The 21899-nt window shown below is 30.5% G+C and overlaps 1 protein-coding gene across 4 annotated transcripts in view; it reads left to right on the forward strand.

Moving 5' to 3' along the window:
• Window positions 1-3136: 3136 nt before the first annotated feature.
• LOC142325950 (DNA replication complex GINS protein PSF1-like) overlaps window positions 3137-21899 on the forward strand; it is a 30513-nt gene continuing 11750 nt past the window's right edge. For 2 of the 4 annotated variants that reach the window (XR_012756632.1, XR_012756631.1), the window contains exons 1-6: window positions 3160-3686; window positions 6486-6550; window positions 10117-10224; window positions 11434-11524; window positions 15127-15243; window positions 21529-21758. Coding sequence is in view for 1 of the 4 variants with exons in the window: in XM_075367913.1 (XP_075224028.1) it covers window positions 3615-3686; window positions 6486-6550; window positions 10117-10224; window positions 11434-11524; window positions 15127-15243; window positions 21529-21681 (606 nt within the window). In the remaining 3 variants the exon portion in view is untranslated. Of the gene's footprint in view, window positions 3687-6485; window positions 6551-10116; window positions 10225-11433; window positions 11525-15126; window positions 15244-21528; window positions 21883-21899 lie in introns of those variants that run through there. The other 2 variants (XM_075367913.1, XR_012756633.1) reach the window with 2 other exon arrangements.

Consider the following 21899-nt stretch of genomic DNA (forward strand, 5'->3'; position numbering starts at 1 on the left):
ATCTTCAAGGACTACATTCAGTTAGTGCTTGAATGTATAACGTATTCGTAATTATGCAAAATTAAATGTACAATATTTAGAATTTTCTTCTTTTTTGTACGATTGTTTTCATTATTCATTGTACCATTATTATTAATACTAACACTTACTTGAAATTTTCATTATATGTCCAGTTCCTGTAAAGTTCACAATGTTCTTTGTCTTCATCGGAACAGTAACTTTCACTACGACTGTCTAGATGTAAGATAAATTTATGTCATTTCGTTGATTATTAGCGCTTGCATCTTTTTATACCAGTTGCAGCTTTTTTCATGTTCGCAATATGGTTTCCAATCATCTTAATTCGTTTTACCCATCTTTTCCTTAGCTAATTTTTTTCTGATATTAAAAATGTGTTATTACTATACTAATTACCAATAATAACGGCGAGTTGCGGGCGCAGTATACAGTGAGATCTGCCATAGGATCTCAGTTCATACTCGTACACAACATATATGCTCTGTCACACAAGCCTGTTTAAAACAGTAAGCAATGTTTCTGTAATTTCTGTACAGTTCATTGCGTAATAATTGACCGCTTATCTTGGAATAAAATAATCTAATCTAAATAACATAATCATCATCTTTGCAATAATAATTTTTAATGTATATTTTTCTACTGGCCTAAAATAACTGAAAAATTAAGCACTTTTTTATAGTTTTGGTTGTACTATAATATTATTCCATCTAAGTTATTAATAAATACTACTATAGGCATAATTTTAATGTAGGATTATAAAATATATACATAAACAATTTTTATCATAGCGATAACGATAAATCAACGTCTCGGAAAGCAGTTACGATAAGAAAACGTTACAATAATCAACCTTTATTTCTTATATACCTATTCTAAAAACAGTTCATATAAAATGAGTCTAAATAACTGTTAAAAATTTAGTAAATTACCGACATTGTTAAAACAGTTTTTTTTTACATCGGGAAATTTCTATGAAAACCTTTGGAACTGCGATGTTGATCACTCACACTTATGCATTGAAAGGTGGTTAAATAAATGATCACTTAAATTTATATCACTTGAATAATATGAATTCTACTGATGTACAAACTCCATGTTAAAAAAAAGTAAATATAATTTTTAACTTGACCACAAAATCTCCGTAAAATATAAAAATTTAGTTTATTTTATAACCTTAAAATTAAAAAGTACGTTACTCTGATAAATCGTCAGATTCACTCTCTTCGTCGTCCCGGAGATTTATAATAAACGATTCATTGTTTCTTCTTCAAAATCGTCTTCCTGAAGTTTTTCATCGTGACTAATGCACCTAACCCACCGTTAGTGGTAACACGTTCAATGGTATCATTTAGAAACACTTTAACATCTTTTATTTTAAAAATATAGTTTCTATCAGCAACATATCTTTTAATCTGCGCCTACAGAAGTTTAATTAGGTTAAATTGACAGTTTTTGGGTGCAGGGTGTACCAGTTCGTGATCCATACTTTCGGCCAACTCCTCAACCGCGTAAATTTTTTATTTTCTACTACGTTGCTGAGTAATATTTAGCAGATCAAGCTTATTGACTGAAGAACCAGGTTCAATGTTTTTCTCTTTTAATAATTCCTTTATGTTAGATGTCTTTGTGTTGCTAGTCGGCACCTTTCCCTTTTCATTATGCCTGGAATGGTAACTTGCGTTATCCATGACAATGATCCATCCTTCTTCTAATCCACAAAACAAATCCGTCAACCAATCAGTAAAAACCTCTGCATTCATTTCGTCATGAAAATCACCAGATTTCTTCGGTTTAAACAATAGTTCGGCATTATTAATAAAACTATACCTGCCCGATACAGTATGCAACAAAATTAAACGGCAGATTTTATTGACAGCAACCTTCAAACCACCTGCACATGACAAATTTTGCCAAATATAATTTTTCGAGTGGTTTTGATTTACTCAAGTTTCATCTAAATAAATAATAAATGGTGGATTTTCTTCGTTTCGAATATTATGCATTTTTGAAGGAATGCCTCCCGTTATAAAACAATATCTTGCCTTTCCATTATAAACTTTTTACTATCGTTACATTTTTTTAAAGAAAATCCAAGATCCTTAAAAATTCTCCATAAAGACATCACGCTACCTCTATAATTAATTTTTTATGGTAACGTGTGTTTTACTTTGTGAATAGTAGGATACTTACCACGGTCATAGAACTGAAGTATGGTTATACGAATCACGTCCTTATAAAAATTATTCAAATCTGTCACTGGTTTATTATGCGGTCGTTTTTTTTTCAGAGAAGATAAAGAATTTACACTTGTTTTGCTACCGGCTTTCTTTTTGGTAGCGCTCTTATTATCCTCTGTATTAATTCGCTTAACAGAGCGAAACACAAGCATCTGCTGTAGCTTGTTGAGCGTAAGAAAAATACTCTGGAAAAACATCACTTTAAATCTTGAAAATAACGATAAACATTATACACAATTTTCTTATTCTGACTTCGTAAATCAGGTAAAACTGCAGACATTTTTAACTCACACACACACAAAATACTCTTACAATCAATTATAAAGATAACTGCACTGCGAAAGCACGGCACTATTTTCAACTAGTACACGGTCACGTGAGTAGGAGAGTTGGGTCATAATAGGTTGACAAGGCAAGTATATGCTGGCGACAGGCGGTGGGGAAAGCCGCCAGTATAAATAGTAATAAGTATATGGACGTATCTTTTCAGAGCCGATAATACAATCATCTTGATTGAATTTAAATTGAGATGGTAAGGTGGAAGACGCAGAACCTGATGCCGTATTTTTTTTTAATGATTCATCGAAATAGTACTTTATTTTTTAATGTGAATTAATTATGTCATAAAGTTGTGGCTTTAACATTGCTTTCAAATCAGTTTACATAAAATGAAAAGTAAACATTAGTGTTGAATATTAGTCGAAAATGCGTTACAAAAATTACTTAGCTATTGTATGAATACTTATAAATGAGTAAGCTATTAATTAATAATTATAATTTACACGATATAGGACTGTTATTTAACGATGATGTTTATTGCTGTAAACATCTTCAATATTAATACTCATTAAGGATATGCATATAAATCTCTCCCTCATTAAGCACATAAATATAACTCTGATTAAATATTTTGATAACCTTTATTCTTATAAAGAGATCATACATTTTATGACAAACTTGATGGAGGAAGTGTCATAATAATCTAATAATACAAGGATAAACTATATTCGTTTTTGTATTGTATACAATAAGAATATTTATAAGTACTCCAAATATTTTTAAATAAATTGTCTAAAATTAACAAAATGATAATAAATTTTATTTATGGAAAGAATTTTTGTTATTTATGTAAACAGTTAAACATACTGCATTACAGAATACTCGGTTACAGAATGAACCTAATTTTACTAGAAAGAGAAATATTCCATGCACAGTGATTGTCAGCCTCGTTAAGCAAGCTTTTATTTTCATCGTACGTACTGTAATTTTCTGGTCTTTCCCGCTAAAAAGATTTCATTTGAAACAAACGTTTAGTTGAGGTTAAGTGAGGCTGACTGTTTTTGTGGTGTTATCCGTATAATGTTCGGAGAACGTGCTTTTAAGTTAGTGAGAGATTTTCATCGATCACAAGATATTATACCTCCATACGATGTAAGTAATTGTAATTTACCATGTGATTTTTTCTCATAATATTTTGTTACTAGTGTTAATGTAATTTGTTAATCCTTTATACCTACAAAAAATTAGGTGAAGACTTATGGTTTTAGAACCTTTAATTAAGTATTTTTTAATCTTTTCATTTAGTTTTGTACCCTAGAAACAAAAACATTTTTTTGTCTTCAGTCATTTGACTGGTTAGATACAGGTGTCCAAGATTCCCTATCTATTGCCAGTCGTTTGATTCCGGTAAACCCCCATACATACTACATTCCTAACAATTTGTTTACATATTCCAAATGTTGCCTACCTGCACAATTTTTCCCATCTACCTGCCCCTCCAATATCAAAGCCACTATTCTAGGATGCCTTAATATGTAGCCTGTAACTGTCTCTTCTTTTAACTATATTTTCCCAATGCATCTTTCTTCATCAATTTGCCTCAACATCCCTTCATTTGTCACTTTATCCTCCCATCTGATTTTTAACATTCTCCCATAGGACCACATTTCAAAAGCTTCTAATCATTTCTTCTTAGGTACTACGATCATCCAAGTTTTACTTCCATATAAAACTAATCAACAAACATATACTTTCAAAATTGTTTTCCTTAAATGAATTTTTGATGTAAGCAAATTCAAATTATATTTGTAACTGAAAGCCTGTTTTGCTTCTGCTATTTGCCATTTTACATTACTCCTGCTTCATCCATTTTTAGTAATTTTACTTCCCAAATTACAGAATTCTCTACCTTCATAATCTTTTCTCCTCCTATTTATATATTCAGTGGTCCATGTACTACATTTCATTACTTTTGTTTTAAAACTTTCTATTGCAACATTGGAAGCTATTAAAAGGAAATTCTGTGAGCTATTTCCATTTTTTAGTCCCCTTACCATATTAACTCTTCATTTGGATTGCAGGGTCATTTTTGACTACAACAGGTTATTTATTGTAATGTTTATATTTTAATTAAACACCCTAAATTTTGGAATTCATGAATTTGGCAATCCTTAGCTTTTTTGAGAATTACGCTGTGATAATTACTCTTTCCTTCTAGGGAATAATTTAATAATTAATGCTTATATATAAACAGATCTAAATTATAAAAAATCTGATATCAGCGTTAGTGTATAAAAGTTTTTATAAATATAGCTGTTGATTTGTCATTTGAAGATTTACAGCATATATCAAAAGTATTTCAGCTGTGTGATTTTTGTAGACAAAAATTGTGTGGAGAAAGGAGGCAGTGGATTAGTTAATTGTGAAAAAAGGGGGAAAATGTCATGTTTTAAAGAAGATAGCAGAAAAATGCAGTTTCTCATCAAGTGCGAAAATTGTTTTCTGCTACACATATGAAAATTACCATCTTGAGATTCATTATCAAATAATGAAATAGATTATTAAATCTTTCTTTTATTTGTGAAACTCATGTTTAGAAAAAAGGTTTTATTTTTATTTTAAAACAATTATTAATTTTCTCTTAGATAAGTTTTGAAGTAGGTTACATTTCATTTCGTTTTCGTAGTAGGCTACTTTAAAAAGTTAAACTTTAAAATTACTGATTATACTAAAATTTGACCATATTTAAAAGAATTCCTTGCAAACTCTTTTAAATTCTAAGGTACATTTTTCTGATGTAAAACAATACTAAAAACGTATTAACTCAGAATCTAGCCATCAGAATTTTATCCAGACTGGTTATTCTTATTCTTGTTGAATGGCTTTCAGTATAATACCCATGATTTTAGTGTGTGACTTAAATATAATTACCGTTTACCCAACCTGTATATTTACTGTAATGATTATTTATGAAAAAAAATGTGACCAGTTATCTCCTGACAAACAATTTTAAGATTATTTTACCGGAAACAAAGATATTCCGGGTAGTTAACTTGTTGTTGGGTTGTCACTAGAAATATGATTTATCGTTTCTAACTCTTTTTTTTGTCTCAGTCTCTCTTTACAACTCATTAAAAATGAGTTGTAATTACAGATTTTGATAACATAACTACTTTTATGTGCATTACTATTTTGTCTGATTGTGTGGTTTTTGCAGCTGTGAAGTGCATTGTTTTTAATTCTATTTTTAAAATTAACATAACTACGAATTAACCAGTTTTTCTACAGCAATTTTTTTTTAAATATACAAAACTATAGTGATAGTTGAATTTTTATTTTCTTTCTTTTGGTTGGTGATTAATTAATCACATTTACTCAACTCTTGTGCATGGGTATTTGGAATGGAAGATCTAGAAAATTAAATAAATGGAACCCAGGACCTGCTATGTGAAAGGCTGAGATGCTTCCACTCCATGGATGGAACTACTGTTGCTTTTTCCTGGCATTACTTATAAAATTGTCTTGTTATGTTGGGTGTTATAGATTTTATGTTCAAATCTTTTGTGTTATGAATATTTTGTCTTTCCAAGTCTAAGATTTCTTTATATTTTTTGTTCTTAATTGGTTAGGGAATTTATTGTATAAATGTTTTTAACCCTTTTCTGAACCTTTTGTCCTTTTTGGGACGTAGTCTTTGTTCAAGAACTAAATTTTATTTGTTTCTTTAATGCGTTAGTTTATTATTGATGAATTAAATACCCTATTTGTTTATTGCTGGATGCATGTGATGAGTATAAATTAAAGTGGTCACTTTAATTTGAATTGTAGTCTGAAGTCTCTTGTTTTTGTGAACTATCCTATTGACATTGATTCAGTTTATTGGTTATAAGTTAGGGAAAGGAATTATAAACTATTTTAATATAAATAAAGCAATTTTTTTTAATGTTTAAGGATTTGGGTGTTCAGGCTGTTCTAGAAGAAATGAAAAACATGGATCAGTTCATTACCAGTTTCATGTAAGTTTATTAATCTTTTTTTACATATCTTGAAAACAAATTGTTCGTTAATGTAGTTGTGTTTTTGCTCATGGGAATAGTTGATTGAATATATCCAGACATCTTTCACAATTGTACTAGGATTATTCAACAAGTATATATAAAACTATACCTGTAATTAAAAATATGCAAATAAGAAATATGGTTTCTAAATTATAAACTGGCATCCCTGTCATTAAATTAAGCACTTTTTAATATATTTAATTATCCTCATATCATTCAATAATAGTAAACCTTTTTGGAAAGTGAAATTATTAAAAACGAACATTTTTCACTGATAAGATTTTTTTGATTCTGATTGTGTAATACCATCTGAGATTTACTACTTTTATGCTGAAGCAACAATTTCATGATTGAAAATTTTTACAAATTGGTTGAGCAGTTCAAAAGTAATTGAATAAGTTTTACTGATAACCAAAATGAGAAATGACCAATTGAGGTTCCAACTCTGGTTCTACAATCTTGCACTGATAAATTTATTCAAGGAGATTGAAAAATGACAGTTTGAACAAATTGTTTGAAATGGCTAAATTACAACTCACACTGTAATTAACTGTCTGGAGTGTGGTAAATTATATACTTGTACAAGATGGGATCCTTTTTATTTGGCTAGTTTTATTTTTAAAACTATCAGCAAAGATTTTCCATTGAATTTGGTTAAGATATGGTATTTTTACTGTTTTTAGTACTTCACACAATATTGAAATTATTATTAGAAGATTAAGCAAAATCCATAAAAAACATTAAATTTATCTATCAAACTGAAAGTAAACAGATTTTACCAATCTTAATTTTAAAATTAGCCTGTAAGATAATAAAATCTGTGATCTCGCAGACTAGTGCCCGTGACAATTGACACACAAAAGTGGATCCCTTTGAACAGATGAATATCCAGATTATGAAATGCAGCCTTTATTTTTTTGGTTCACATGGCTTTGTTAAACATCAGGACATCTGACACGGAGGGTAAAACTTCTCTGTTGCCTCATGTGTTTAATAACTGACACACAACTGCTTGTTCATGAAGCTCCTCGACGATTTCCTCCTCTGAGCAGTTCAGCAGTCCCAGCACATGACTACTCCTTCTGAGGTATTTAACATTTCATGTGGTGAAACCTCAATGTCCATAACTACCATCTTCTTGGATTTCAGTAGCTGTAATGATTGTGAATTGTTAACTGTTAACAGTCCAATTCCAATCTTTTTTGTCTCCTTTACAGGTCCTCCTGCAACTTCCATGATGTTTTGATCTATCATGAAAAGGCTGATATGAGAAATCATACTCTTCCTTTCACTTCACTTGTGAAGACAACCTGCTCATCAGGATGAGGGTTTTACTGCAAACCCTCTGCCACAGAATGTGTGGAAATAGAAATTTGCATGTGTGAAGTTTTGTCAGTCAAGATATTACAAGATGTGGGCAATGAGGCATTGGGACATGCCCTGTATCACTGATCTTGCCTGGGTTCCTCCAGTCAACCGCCTCCCACAGATTTAAATCAGGCGGGGCAGTTGGGTACTGCCTGACCTGCTATATTGAATCCCAGGGCTCGCACATAGCAATAAAGGCTCTGATACCCCTACCCATGGGACAATCCAGTTCAGACATGGCTGAACTGACTGTCTCACATTGAATGGTGCAAGAATTGGGCAGAGCAAGTTCTAAGAGCAGAGCAGAGTTCTAAGATTCAAATCCTAGTAAAGGCATTTACTTTTATACAGATTTGAATACTAGATAATGGATACCAGTATTCTTTGGTAGTTGGGTCTCAATTAACCACACATCTCAGGATTAGTCGACCTGAGACTGTACAAGATTACACTTCATTTACATTCATACACATCATCTGCTGAAGTAAACCTTATGGTGGTTCCAGAGGCTAAACACAAAATGAAAGGTTTTCACCACCGGGAGCAGGTATGAGCACTCCCCATCCACACTTTGCCCAATGCCAGCAACTATAGATCATCCTCTCAGTCATCGGTCATCCTTCCAATCTTGTTGACAGCAGAGAAGTCGAGAAGCACAACCGTAACCGTAATCCTGTACTTCACGAGGAGCTTCTGAGCAATGTCATTGTCCTGTTGGTTGACATAAGTGATAGCAGCAAAACACAATGTCGTTGCCTGTCTCAGACATGTGCATAGGTGTAACTGCACAGACATGGGCGTTGGATTTTTTTATATTCTGAGACCTATAGCCTACCCATTTCATTCATTCAGTCACAGAAAATCACATTATTTCAACTGCAGTATTTTATACACTACAAAAGAAGCTTCACAGCCTTTAGAAAATTGATAGTTCTCTCCAATGCTAGCTGGTTATTTGCAAGGTCTTCTGTGATATTGCCTTTCAGTATGTTGCCATGCTTCTACCTCCCTGTAAATGGGCCCCCAAAAAAGCAGTTAGGCTGTTATAGCCTCTGGAGAAGGTAGAATGAAGTTAGCCATGTATGCCCAATTCTTAGCCTGGTGATGCAAACTTGTTCTCGTCGACTACATTCTTCAAGTATTGACCATCTGTTGATACTTTGCTTGATTGTGTGTAATTTGCATGCATAGTAGCTCAATTTTGCTGCCACACAGAGATAACATTGGTTGTGGCTGCATTCATCACATCCTCCAGCCTTCCAGCCTTCCAACCTCTTTGACTGGAGGCAGTTCTAGCAGCATCATCTACTTCCCCATTGTCTGGAATGGAATCTACTTCCCCATTTGTCTAGAAAGAGAACAATGATCCTCGGTGTGTTAGTTTGTGGCACAAATTTAAGAATCATTTCAAGTGATGTATCTGTTGTAGATTTGTTATCTAAGGCAGATAATAAGCTCAATGAATCTGTACAAATGACAAATTTTTTGATACCATGGGTTTCACAGTAGCACAATGCTTTTAACACACATACACACACACATATATATATATATTTGTTCAAATAAACCACATTACATCACCCCCCCCCCCCCCACACACACACACACACACACACACACACACACACACATATATATATATATATATATATATTTGTTCAAATAAACCACATTACATCACCCCCATATTTAAAATTTTATTTGTGGATTACTTTTGTGTAAATTATTTGCATTATTTACTAGCCTCTGTTTTTTTAACTTATTTCTTAAATTTAATTCAGCAAATAAGCAAGCCCAAAATGAAGGTGTAATTAATATTCTAAATTCAGTGAGGTGGACTCATTTAACAATTTAACAAGGTATGAATGAATAAATTATCTATTCCTTAATACTTTTAAATAAATTATTTCAAAATAAGTGATTAATCATATTTTTTAACAAAATTTTTAACATATTACTGTGTTGAGAAATATATTAAGAAAATTGAAACATGAAACTACTATAAATTATGATTTTTAACAAAACAATTTTGCCAAAATTTCTTCATTTTTTTATGTATTATTTACACAACCGGGTTTCTTTGTTGTTGTTTGCCTTTATTTTTTAAGATATATTTTATTGCTATGAATTTGATTTAATGTTATTTATTTTTACAGGTCTACTACTCACAACTTTTCACAGCCTGAAGAAAGAAGTATCCTTGGCCTTTATCTTATTCAATCAACAGGTGTTATACGTAATAAACGCTGCCTTCATGCGTATGTGTAAGTTTATCCTCGCTATTGTAATTAATAAATTATACTACTTTGAAATCAGTCTGGTTGAAGGTTGCATTCTTTTTTTATATTGCCTACCCTAATCCTGACTTTTACTTCTGCAACCTGCTTGCTGCTGGTTATAATAGTAAATAAATTACTGTTGTATTATCATTTGTTACTGTTTTATTTTTTGTGCTCTAAAGGTTTCGCTGCATAAAAAACTCTCCAATTTCAACCATTAGTACTTTACGTACTTCACAAAGTATGAACATTTTTAAAGTTCCATTGTTTAATATAATAAACATCTGAATATTAATATTGATTATTTTTGTTATGGGTGTTATAAATAGTATATTTAAATGTAATGTCTGTTTTCATTTAGCCTATTATGTAATATATTAAAAATAACTCTTATTGTTAAAAACTTGTTTATTATTTAGATGGATGTTTGCAGTTTGATCAAATTATTTACTACTATATTGCTATGCACTTCAGTGCATGTAAATATCTGTATTTAAAAAATTAATGGTTGCTGTTTTTTTACATTTATAGTCACATAATTTTGACTGTTTTTTATGATACAGTTTTAAGAAAAATGTTTCTAGAGTTGATTAGAAGTCTGTTTATTATATTGCAAAATAGTCTAGTAATTTAGATAAGATTTAAGGGTATTGTATCATAGAAAAAAATGTCACTCTACTACATAAGCAACATTAAAATAAAATCGAACTGTAATTTTTGGTTAGAAACCATGGTGAAATGCTGATTTTTTTCGTTAACTAACATTCAGTTCATAATATTCTCGTCTTGTAGTTTCTCTTTTTGTATGGATTTTAGTTTCTATGTTTAATAAATTTAATTGTTTAAGTTAAAATGTTTATTAAATTTGTTTCGAGGTGTAATGTTATGAAAAATTTTTTTTATTTTTATTTGGAGTCCTGCAGCCCAGGTGGATAAGTCATGACTCAAGTACTGTAAATATTAGTTGTGGGCTCAATTTCAGAAGGTTTAATTTTTAATTTTGTTCTTCTGTCTCTTATCATTCACTGTTGTCTTCTGTAATTAAATTGAGAATTTTTGATTTGCTCCTTTTTAATTGACCTGGTACTTTGTATATTTCATGTTATCACAATAATACAACAATTATTTATCATTTTATTATGATCATTTATCATGTTATTGATTTTTTATTATACTTTTTTCTGTCTATTATAGGTGGAATAGAATGCAGAGACTGAGGCAGTTACGGTGGGAATTTGGCAGTATGCTTCCACCTGATGTCCGTGCTAATCTAAATGAACATGAAGTAAGATACTGATTACAATGCAGTAGTATTGCATTGAAGAATTATGCTAAATAGTTATTAAAATTAATTGAAAAACGTGATAATACTCAAAAAGTTTACTTAAAATCTTAAATCTTAAAAAGCATTAAAAATAATATATGTGTCCATATTGTTCACAGCTGTTACAGGTTTTGAAGCCTACACAGATGCACAGATTACACTGAGCATACAGACTTCACGATCAAATTTTTGGAGCATGAAGATGGTCACTTTCTTTATCATATTTTGTTTAGTGGTGATTCACATTTCATTTTAGTGGAAATGTTAACATGCATAATGTCTGTATCTGGTGATACACACTGTATCTGTCCAGAAATCCTTAAGAATTCTTAAAATCAGAAAGGAACTCCCAAAATTAACTGTTTTCTCTGTAATATCTAGACAGAAAGTTTTTCATTGAAAAACTTCACGTCTTTTTCACTGAAGCAAGTGTAACAGGAGTTGCTTATTCGGATATGCTGCATTTACAGCTCTTTCCTTAATTGCTAGATGGTGATAAGATGGTGCTCCTTGTCACCGGTATAACTGTACTGGATTGATTGAATAACAAATTTCTAACTACTGGTTAGGTTGGACCCAGTGAAAGAACTTGTTTCTGGTGGCCATTCAATCTGATCCCAGGTGATTTTTCCTTTGAAATTTTATAAAGGATCTTGGGTATGTGCCTCTGCTATCTTCTAATGTAAATGATTTGAGGTACAGGATTGAAGCAGCTGTCACTTGCATTATTCCAGACATATTGGTTAAAGTTTGAGATAAACTTTCCTGCAGTTGATTGTGTGCAGCATGATGAAATGTGCTCACATTGAACACTTGTAGTAAGAAAAAACTATAATAGTTACTATTTAATTGTATTTATGAGCTACTACTGCAGGTCAAAGCTCGGAGATATTAAACAGCTTTAAAACCCTGATATTCTTTTTTAAACATTCTGTATATGAAAGGAATTGTAAATGAACCACCAAAAATTCTACTTAATAAAGATAATGATATTAAATTGCTTAAATTCATATGAATAATATATAATATCATAAATCAGTTATTCATCATAGTATGTACATTTAACAGTTAATACAAGTGATCAAGTGGACATACTACAAGTATTTTAATGCATGTTTTAATATTTTTTATGAAGCGGTATCCTGGGAAAGTGTTCCTACAGGCCTTATACAGTAAGATTATTTCATTTCACATCTTTATTTTGGTAGTTGTATAACAACTAAAAATCATAATAATTGATAGGTAAAATTAATAAACTAATATGAGGGACTATCAGAAAGTAAGTTGCACCCCATCTATGAAACAAACACATTTATAAGACAATTTATTTTTTTTATTGAACAAAAAACTACATTTTTTTATTTATTTTTTAGCATAATAACAAAGTTTTTCTAAACACTTTTCATACCTTGTGACAAGTTTTCCGATTTCACTCTCATAAAGATTTTGTCCAATTTCCTTCAACCATTTAAGGACCGCTTCCTTCAGTTCTTCAACATTAGTGAAATGCTCCTCTCCCAGATCTCACATGAGAGGACCAAGCAGGTGGTAGTTGGGTAGTTGCAGGGTGCTAGGTCAAGGCAGTAAGGAGGATGAGACCACACGTCTCACTTGAATTTTTGCAGTAACTCCTTTGTCACATAAGCTAAATGAAGAAAAACAACCCCATTGCTCAATCTTCTGGGTCTTCGATCTTTAATGGGCCTATGCAAATTTTTTTAATTTTCTCAGTAAGATATTCGGCATTGATTGTTGTTCCTCGGGGCATTAATTCACTGTAAACAACTCCTTCAGAATCAAAAAAGATTGTCAGCATAACCTTTCAAACATGTTTTCACTTTTTTTTGGCTGCGGCAAATTTTTGTATCTACACTTATGTGATGCTCGTTGTACACTCAGGAGTGTAATGAAGCATTCAGTTCTCATCCCCTGTGATGATTTGTTTTAAAAACTATGGATGAGTCCTGGAATATCATTGAAGAAAAGAAAGAGCAGACGAAAAACATTGATGTTTGTGGTCCTCTGTCAACAGATATGGCTGGCACCCATTGTGCACACATCTTACAGCAACCAAGCTGATCGTCAATAATCGCAAACACACTACCATAAGTGATTTTAATTTCACTTGCAGTCTCTCTAATTTAATGCGTCAGTTACTCAAAATCATTTCATTCATGCATTCGGCGTTAGCCGTCGTGTTTGCAGTTGAAGGTTGCCCAGCACGCAGTTCGTCACTCAAATTTATTCGTTAGTTTCTGAACATTTGACACCATTCTGTGATCATGGGTTGTGATATTGCATTCTCACTGTACCTCAACAATTTGGGGATGAATTTCACTACAATTATAATTTTTTACCCACTGAAATCAGACTACTGAATGCACTTCTATGCTGGATGAAACCTCTAGAGGACACATATTGACAAACGATACTACGTACATACTGAATATCTTACAGAATTGCTACTGGGGGAGCGTGAAGACGACACAACCAGTGCTGCCACCTCAAGACATTAATGTATCCCTTTCAGTTCAAGAATATGGCAAGGGTGTAACATATTTTTTAATCCACCTCTCGTATTTCATACTAATAACTTCATAATAATGTATGGAGAGGAAATGTATATAGTGATTTGAAAGAAATGGAAAATATTTTAGGTTGAAGGATTAAAGTTCAGTACAAGGTAGATGTGGAATTAGAAACACCAAAGCCAAATAGATCTAAGACAGGTGGATCTAAGAGAAAAAAAATTAGAAAATGAATTTATGTAATAAGAATGAAAAAAATGAATGACAGTTAAATCTTTCATGTGAAGACGACACAACCAGTGCTGCCACCTCAAGACATTAATGTATCCCTTTCAGTTCAAGAATATGGCAAGGGTGTAACATATTTTTTAATCCACCTCTCGTATTTCATACTAATAACTTCATAATAATGTATGGAGAGGAAATGTATATAGTGATTTGAAAGAAATGGAAAATATTTTAGGTTGAAGGATTAAAGTTCAGTACAAGGTAGATGTGGAATTAGAAACACCAAAGCCAAATAGATCTAAGACAGGTGGATCTAAGAGAAAAAAAATTAGAAAATGAATTTATGTAATAAGAATGAAAAAAATGAATGACAGTTAAATCTTTCATGTGATGCCATTACAGATTGAAGACTATTGTAAAGGAAGCAGTGAGAAGTGGGTCAGAATTACAGGATAATGGGAAAATGGAAGTGAACGGTGTGAGACTTTGGTGTAACATTCATAATAATTGGCAGTAGATGTTTATTATATTTGTATCTGATTAATGTAGCAAACAATGACAGTTTTTTGGAAGGTGAAGAAATTTTATAACATTATTGTATAGATTTTTACTATATCATACTTTTTGTATGCCTGGCTTTGTATGCAGCTAATGTTAGTACCAAATCAGTCGGGCTTCAGGTTGATGATTAAAGTGTAGGAAAAATAAAGAATTAGTAAATTTAAACCTGTTTTGTGTTAATTGATAGTTTTAGTTGTTAATTTATGTAAGGAACTTGCATATTAATGCATTGTGATTTTTTTTCAGATTGAATGGTTTTCAAATTATAGTCGTTCATTAACAAATTATATGAAAACATTAAATCACAGACATGGATTAAATTTGGTACAAAATACTAAACCACCTAAATCACTTTATTTAGAGGTATTTTTTTTTTTTTTTTGTTATTTCAGTATTGCAGAATTGTAACTTAGTTATATTTTATTTCAAATATTATAGTACACTTTGTCAGTAACATAAAACTGTAAATAGCTAACTGTTGTTAACAATTTTATCTAGATAATATGTGTTATTTACTGCTGATGAAATTTATAATAATGTATCTCCCAAAAACAATATCTGTTTATTGATTGGGACAATGTAAAAAGTGCTTGGGTTACTCCTTGTCATTATTTTCTGATGTTCTGTGATGATTGTCAAAGATATCCTGAATTTATTGTCATGCTTACCTTTTTTGATTCTCTGACTGCATGTGTATGGTAGTGGTTGTCTATCTGCTCGTGGTCCCCCAAACTAGTCATTCCTGAGACTCAGTACAGTATGTTCAACTAAAAACTAGTCATATGCTAGCTGTACGAGGTTTCATGCATCTTTATACCAGTTTCGTTACTGCCATTATACTTTAAAAAAAGAAAAATATGTATAAGCAGTTCCTATTTTTTTATATTTTTTATTGTTAATGTATTATTTATTTTTAAAGTTATATTTATTTCAATAATTCTTTTATTTGTTTGTGTAAAAATAAATTATACTGATAAACAAAATTTTTGTTTCCTAATATGCGATACATAATTTTAATCTTTTTTTTTTTTTTATTCTGACAATGAATATGAACTCAGAATTTTTCTGTCACCCACCATTTTTGAAAATTTTTTTAATTTTAATTAAGGGATTTTTTTTCAAAATTTTGTTAAATCAGTGAAGAAGGATTTTTGTACATCAAGCAGAAATTTCCAAATGTAAGTGAAGGAAAAATTAAAGAAGGAATATTTGTTAATCCTCAAATAAGAGAATGTAATATAAGTATATTGTATTTTGTTAGCTCATTTTTTATTGTTTAACTTTCTAAATTTCTAAAAAATCTAAACACTGTAAAATATCGATTGCAATCTGCAATCAGGTCTGCACCTCACAGTGAGATTATTCCACTTCCTGAGCCACCTGTGAATGTATGTTTCGAGAGCAGCGATGAAGAATCAGGCAGTACTGAAGAAGACAACAATGATTTTGATTTTGAATTATCTTCCAATAAACCACATCATATATTACAAGGTGAATTAAATGACTTTGTTAGGGATTTCAATTTATCAAAAAATCAATTTGAACTGTTAGGATCAAGACTGCAAGGTAAGAATGTACTTCAAAAAATTACAAAAATTTTGGGCTTTTGAAGCCGACAAAAAAAAAACTTTCTCAGTACTTTATTGATGAAAATAATTTGGTTTATTGCACAAGTATTGATGAGCTTATGTTTCACTGAGGATTGTCATCTTTTTATCATCATTTAAAGACGTTTGCAAAAGTTTTCCCCAAACAAAAATCTGACAATTACCACGATATTGTTAATCAACTTCTTACTTCATACAGAGCTGTGGGATGTAACATGTCTCTGAAAACACATTTCCTCCACTCACATCTGGATGTTTTCCCGGACAACTTTGGAGATATAAGTGATGAACACGGTGAACATTTCCATCAAGAAATTTCAGTGATGGAAAGCCACTAAAAGGGAAATGAAATACTAACATGCTAGCAAATTACTGTTGGACGTTAATTTGGGATGTGCCTGAGGCTATTTATAGAAGAAAAGCATCAGCGAAATCATTCTAACAGGTATGGCCATGCAAAATTATAAATTTTACACATTTTAACTATATTTTCCCTTAATTTTTTTTAAGTGTAATTTATTTAAAAAACTAAGGTAATAGAAAAGTTGTATTTGCAGATCTGTAATGTACGCAAAAAAGCAATTCAAAAATCACACATAGAGAAACATAAAAAAAATTTTTTTTTGTCTTATCTTATTTTACTAACACTTTCCGAAAGTTGTTTATTGAAAATGTTGTTGTAATTATTAAATTTAATCTATTTCAATATTTTTATTATGATTTTAATTTATTTAATTCTACACTGAATATCATATAAATATTCATGGCTCATTTTAAAAGAATTTCACTATGAAAGTTATTATGATATAAATTCTATTTATAGTTATTATTACATTACTTATTACTTTCTTCTAGTAGTATTGTTATTTTCTTTGTTATATTATGTTATTTTTACATTATAATTAGTATAACTAGTAAAATATGTGTATTTTATCTTACCATAATAATTTTCACAATGATGTTTCTTTCATCAATTCAAATCGAGGTAGGTCACCATAAATATCTTCTTCTTTGTTGTTTTTTTTATTGCTGGACTTGTCCAGTTCATTGCTCACATTAATTACAAATGATTCTAGTATGTTTTCTAAAATTCCCTGATCGTTTCAATGTTCTTCAACCTTCTTAGTATGAACACAATTCCTTTGTCATTCAGCTGGTTCCGTTTCAGAAATTTTCTTTTCGCATAGTTACATTACATCATCAAGTCTAAAAGTAGTGTTGTTCTCTGCTTCCTAGTTTTTCAACTCAGCCCAAATTAACTCTATTGTACCTAATTCTGGGTGATAAGGTGGAAGATAGAGAATGGTATATTCCTTTTCAGCTAGAATTTTGTCAATTACTTAATGTTTGTGATGGTCCTTGTTTCATAAAATTCAATTTTTAACATATCTTCTCTAAAGGGAATATTGTGGTTTCTTAGCCAGTTCTGCATTTCAGTTTTTTTAGTAGATAATATCGGGGCCCTGTCTAACTCAGTATTGTGTCAAGAAGCATTATCAGCTACTAACATACTGTTTTCTGGCAAATTTGGCATTACGTTTTCTTTATTTAATCCATTTGGAATAATTTTGGAAATTCATTTCCTTGTAATTGCCAGATGTTGATTTTGATTTCCACATGGCCAAGCAAGAAAAGAACCCCATTTCACTGCCTGCATTCACTATGATTGCTTTAGATCCTTTTGAATACAGAACTTTCATTTTTTTCTTCATTATTGTTAAGTAGACGCCAACCTTTGGCATGTGTGTGAGTTGCATGAATATAGGTTTCGTCTGTGTAGACAATAGGATGACCTTCTTCCTTAAATGCTTTTATAATATGTAAAAATTGAAATTGCTCGTATTGTATCTGGTGCTTTTCTACAAGGAGAGATCTATTTGTTTTCTTTTCTGCCATTTAAAACCAATTGATTTAAAAATTTTTCTTAAACTATCCTTGCCCACGAAACACTCCCTCTTTTTTCAATTTTGGCAGAGGTTTTCTTAGTGTAGGAACACTATGTTCATTTAAATAATAACTACAGACTTACTATCTAATAGCGCACATATCAAAACTATCTAACTCAGTAATGTTTTTAGACATCTTAATTTTTTTTATTTGGTGACACAAAAGATGGAGTTTTTCTCTTTTCCCTTCAGATTTAATTTTTTTGAGTGTTGTGACCGTTACTTTTGTTGCTTTTGACACATGGTCAAGAACTTTTTATGGATTAATTCAAAATTATCCATTTTTGCTTCTTCAGTCATATAATCGAGTATGTTCATTAATATTTCTTTACTCTGCGCGTGTAGTGCTTTATTTTTTCCCAATTTAGACATTAAAATTGTTTTTTTTTTTTTTAATTCCAATTAATGATTCGGTTAATATAATTAATTGTAGTAATAAAACTACTCCAGGTTCTAACTAACTAAAGTTTCTAACTAATTCCAGGAAATAAAAAAATATAACACTAATACACTTAAAAATTAATTAATCACTTAAAGCACTACATTTAACAGAATCATTTGATCTCAATGAACTGATACTCTCTAATTAACTGAAAGGCAACTGAAGTAGATTGGATGTGAATTTGTGTTCAAGTGTGGGTGCTTCGTGGTAAGCCGACAGCAAACAAAGACACAGTTGCACAACCATTATTTTTTATGGTAGGAACTTTAAATAAAATCTATTTTGTTTGTCATTCTTTCCTTTCTCAATGAAAATTGAATATAAAACCTACTTGTAGTTGTTTGAGAGTTTCAAGTATTTGACTCTTCAATGTACTGCTGAAGAGTACAATTGAATCTGTGAAATGCCCTTGATTTTTATCACTAAAATTATTTTGATAAATATTTGTAAACATTTTTATTAATAAAAAAATAGGAAAAAGTATTTTTCATCACATTTTTAAAGATAATTTTATCAGCATGGAACTTGGTGATTAAATTTCTAGCATATCTTATAGATATACTTTATTTTTTCACATTTATTGAATAAGAGCTGGATTAAATATTAGGAGTTAAGTAATAGCAGTGGATGATTTGTAAAAAGTAACCAACGGTACTACCACTCACTACAGACGAGGAACAATGTGCAGGGAATAGACGTCATAATATGAAACAGACCATGAGCAGTTAGACAACCAATACTCAGTTATTTAAAAACAATTTATTGGATTGCTTCTTACAGAACTATATTTTCTTATATTGTATTATTAAATATATTTTTCTTTCTTACCTTTCTGAAAATGATAAACATATTGAATTCATACTGTTCTTGTACTTTTGTTATTCGCTCTTTTATGCCTCTGAAATTCACCTTTTTATCTCTTTATTATGTTTCTTTTCCTTGTATCAGTAACAATTCTGCTTGAATTTTTTTTTTTTGGAGAAATCAAACCTGAAAGTTTAGGGAAAGTGTGCTTGAAAACATCATACATTGTGATTATTACTAATCAGTCTAGAAATTCACACAAAAAGAAAAAAATCACATTTCTGCTTAAAAATATAAATTTTGTCTTTGAAAACAATTTTACAATTTTGAATAATAATCGTAATAAATCATTTGTCACAGCAGTTTGACATTGTTAGATTCATATCTGTAAAAGGAAAATATAATTTATTACTTAATAAGTAGAAGAATTCTAAAGTTGATACCCTTGAATGAAATAACTTAAAAAAATTGATTTAAAGTACTTACTAAACAATAATAAATGATACAATTCATTTCTTTTTATTCAACATTTTGAAAACAAAAACTAAAAACAATTACCAATAACTTGCCAACTTCAAAAGTAAACATTTTAAAGATGTATTAAGTAGTATTCTTTTTATATTTTAGTGTGTTTTTAATTTACTTTTTCTTTTTATTTTGCTCAAATATTTTCTTTCAATTAAGTAATACAGAATTATTAATTAAAAATATACTTTGATATTTATGTAATCAAGGTTTAGCGTATCCTATATATACTAGTCATCTGCTATCGGTACAATTTTTACCTTCATTAACTGATTTCTAAAAACAAATTAAATAATCTTGTAATCCTTTATAAATTGTCCTACTTTGCTTTTCTTTTTACAAGATCATTTTAATTTTCTTCTCTTTAGCAGTTTATCTTAGAAGTTCATTTTGTCAACCCAAATAATTTTCAGCATTCTTCCATTACAATGTATTTCAAAAACTTTTTATTTCTTAATTTTTTTTTTTGGCTTCTCTGTTATTCTTATTGGCTGTCATAAAATACAGCATATTTTCTGCAAATGTGAGATTTTATTGTTAATGAGTGATATTACCTTTCTTTCTTTTTCCCTGTTTAGCCTCCAGTAACTACCGTTTAGATAATACTTAAGAGGATGATATGTATGAGTGTGAATGAAGTGTAGTCTTGTACATTCTCAGTTCGACCATTCCTGAGATGTGTGGTTAATTGAAACCCAACCACCAAAGAACACCGGAATCCACGATCTAATATTAAAATCCGTATAAAAGTAACTGTCTTTAATTGAACGCTAGAACTCTCGACTTCGAAATCAGCAGATTTGGGAAGCGTTCACCACTAGACCAACCCGGTGGGTGAGTGATATTACCTAAACAGGTAAAACTAAACCGCCTTGCACAACAGCCAAATTTTCTGAATATCCTTTTTTTTGTTCTTTAACCCAATATGATGTTGACCTTGTGTAAAATATTCAGATTGTGGCTTTTTATGTTTTAAAAACCTCTATGTTTTAATTTTCCACAAGCAGATGTGGTTACTAAATTTTAATGCAAGTGTGAATTTTATTTATTTGATTTTGTTCTTCCTCAATATTAACTGCTACAGTTATTAATTACTAAAAACAGTGTTTTAGTTTGGCATTTTATAGTAATGTGTAGTTGGATGAGTAAATATGGAAACATTTTAATTTTTATTTCTTATATATTTTTTAGTTTCCTTTTAGACTGTTTTGTGAATCACTGATCACAATTCAATGTTATACTGTGTATGTAGATTACTGTTTTATCCCACTATGTGTTTTTACTTCTTTAGGTAAATTTTAATAAGACTTATTTATTTATTCAGGTGCGAAGTTTAGTCGATCATGGTAAACTAGAAACAGAAGATGGAGAAGTAGTTGTCTTAAAAAAAAATAGTCGTCATTTACTACCTTGGGTTCAGGCTGAGCCTTTAGTTCGTCAAGGAATTCTTGAACATGCTGGGTCATCTATACGATAACATAAATATTTTTGGAATATTAATATTGTTATTTTTAAGAGCATTGAAAGGTCAAAGGTCACATTGAACAGTTAAAGGTGAAGTTTGAAAGGAAATAAATTATATTATTTTTAATTTTAATCTACTGATATTTTTAAAACTGATTTTTTAAGAATTTTAATTAAATGTAATTAAACCAAAAATAATAATTAATTAAAGGATGATGAACTAATTTTTTT

Source organism: Lycorma delicatula, chromosome 6 (genome assembly GCF_047948215.1).
Source record: "Lycorma delicatula isolate Av1 chromosome 6, ASM4794821v1, whole genome shotgun sequence".
Lineage (NCBI taxonomy): Eukaryota > Metazoa > Arthropoda > Insecta > Hemiptera > Fulgoridae > Lycorma > Lycorma delicatula.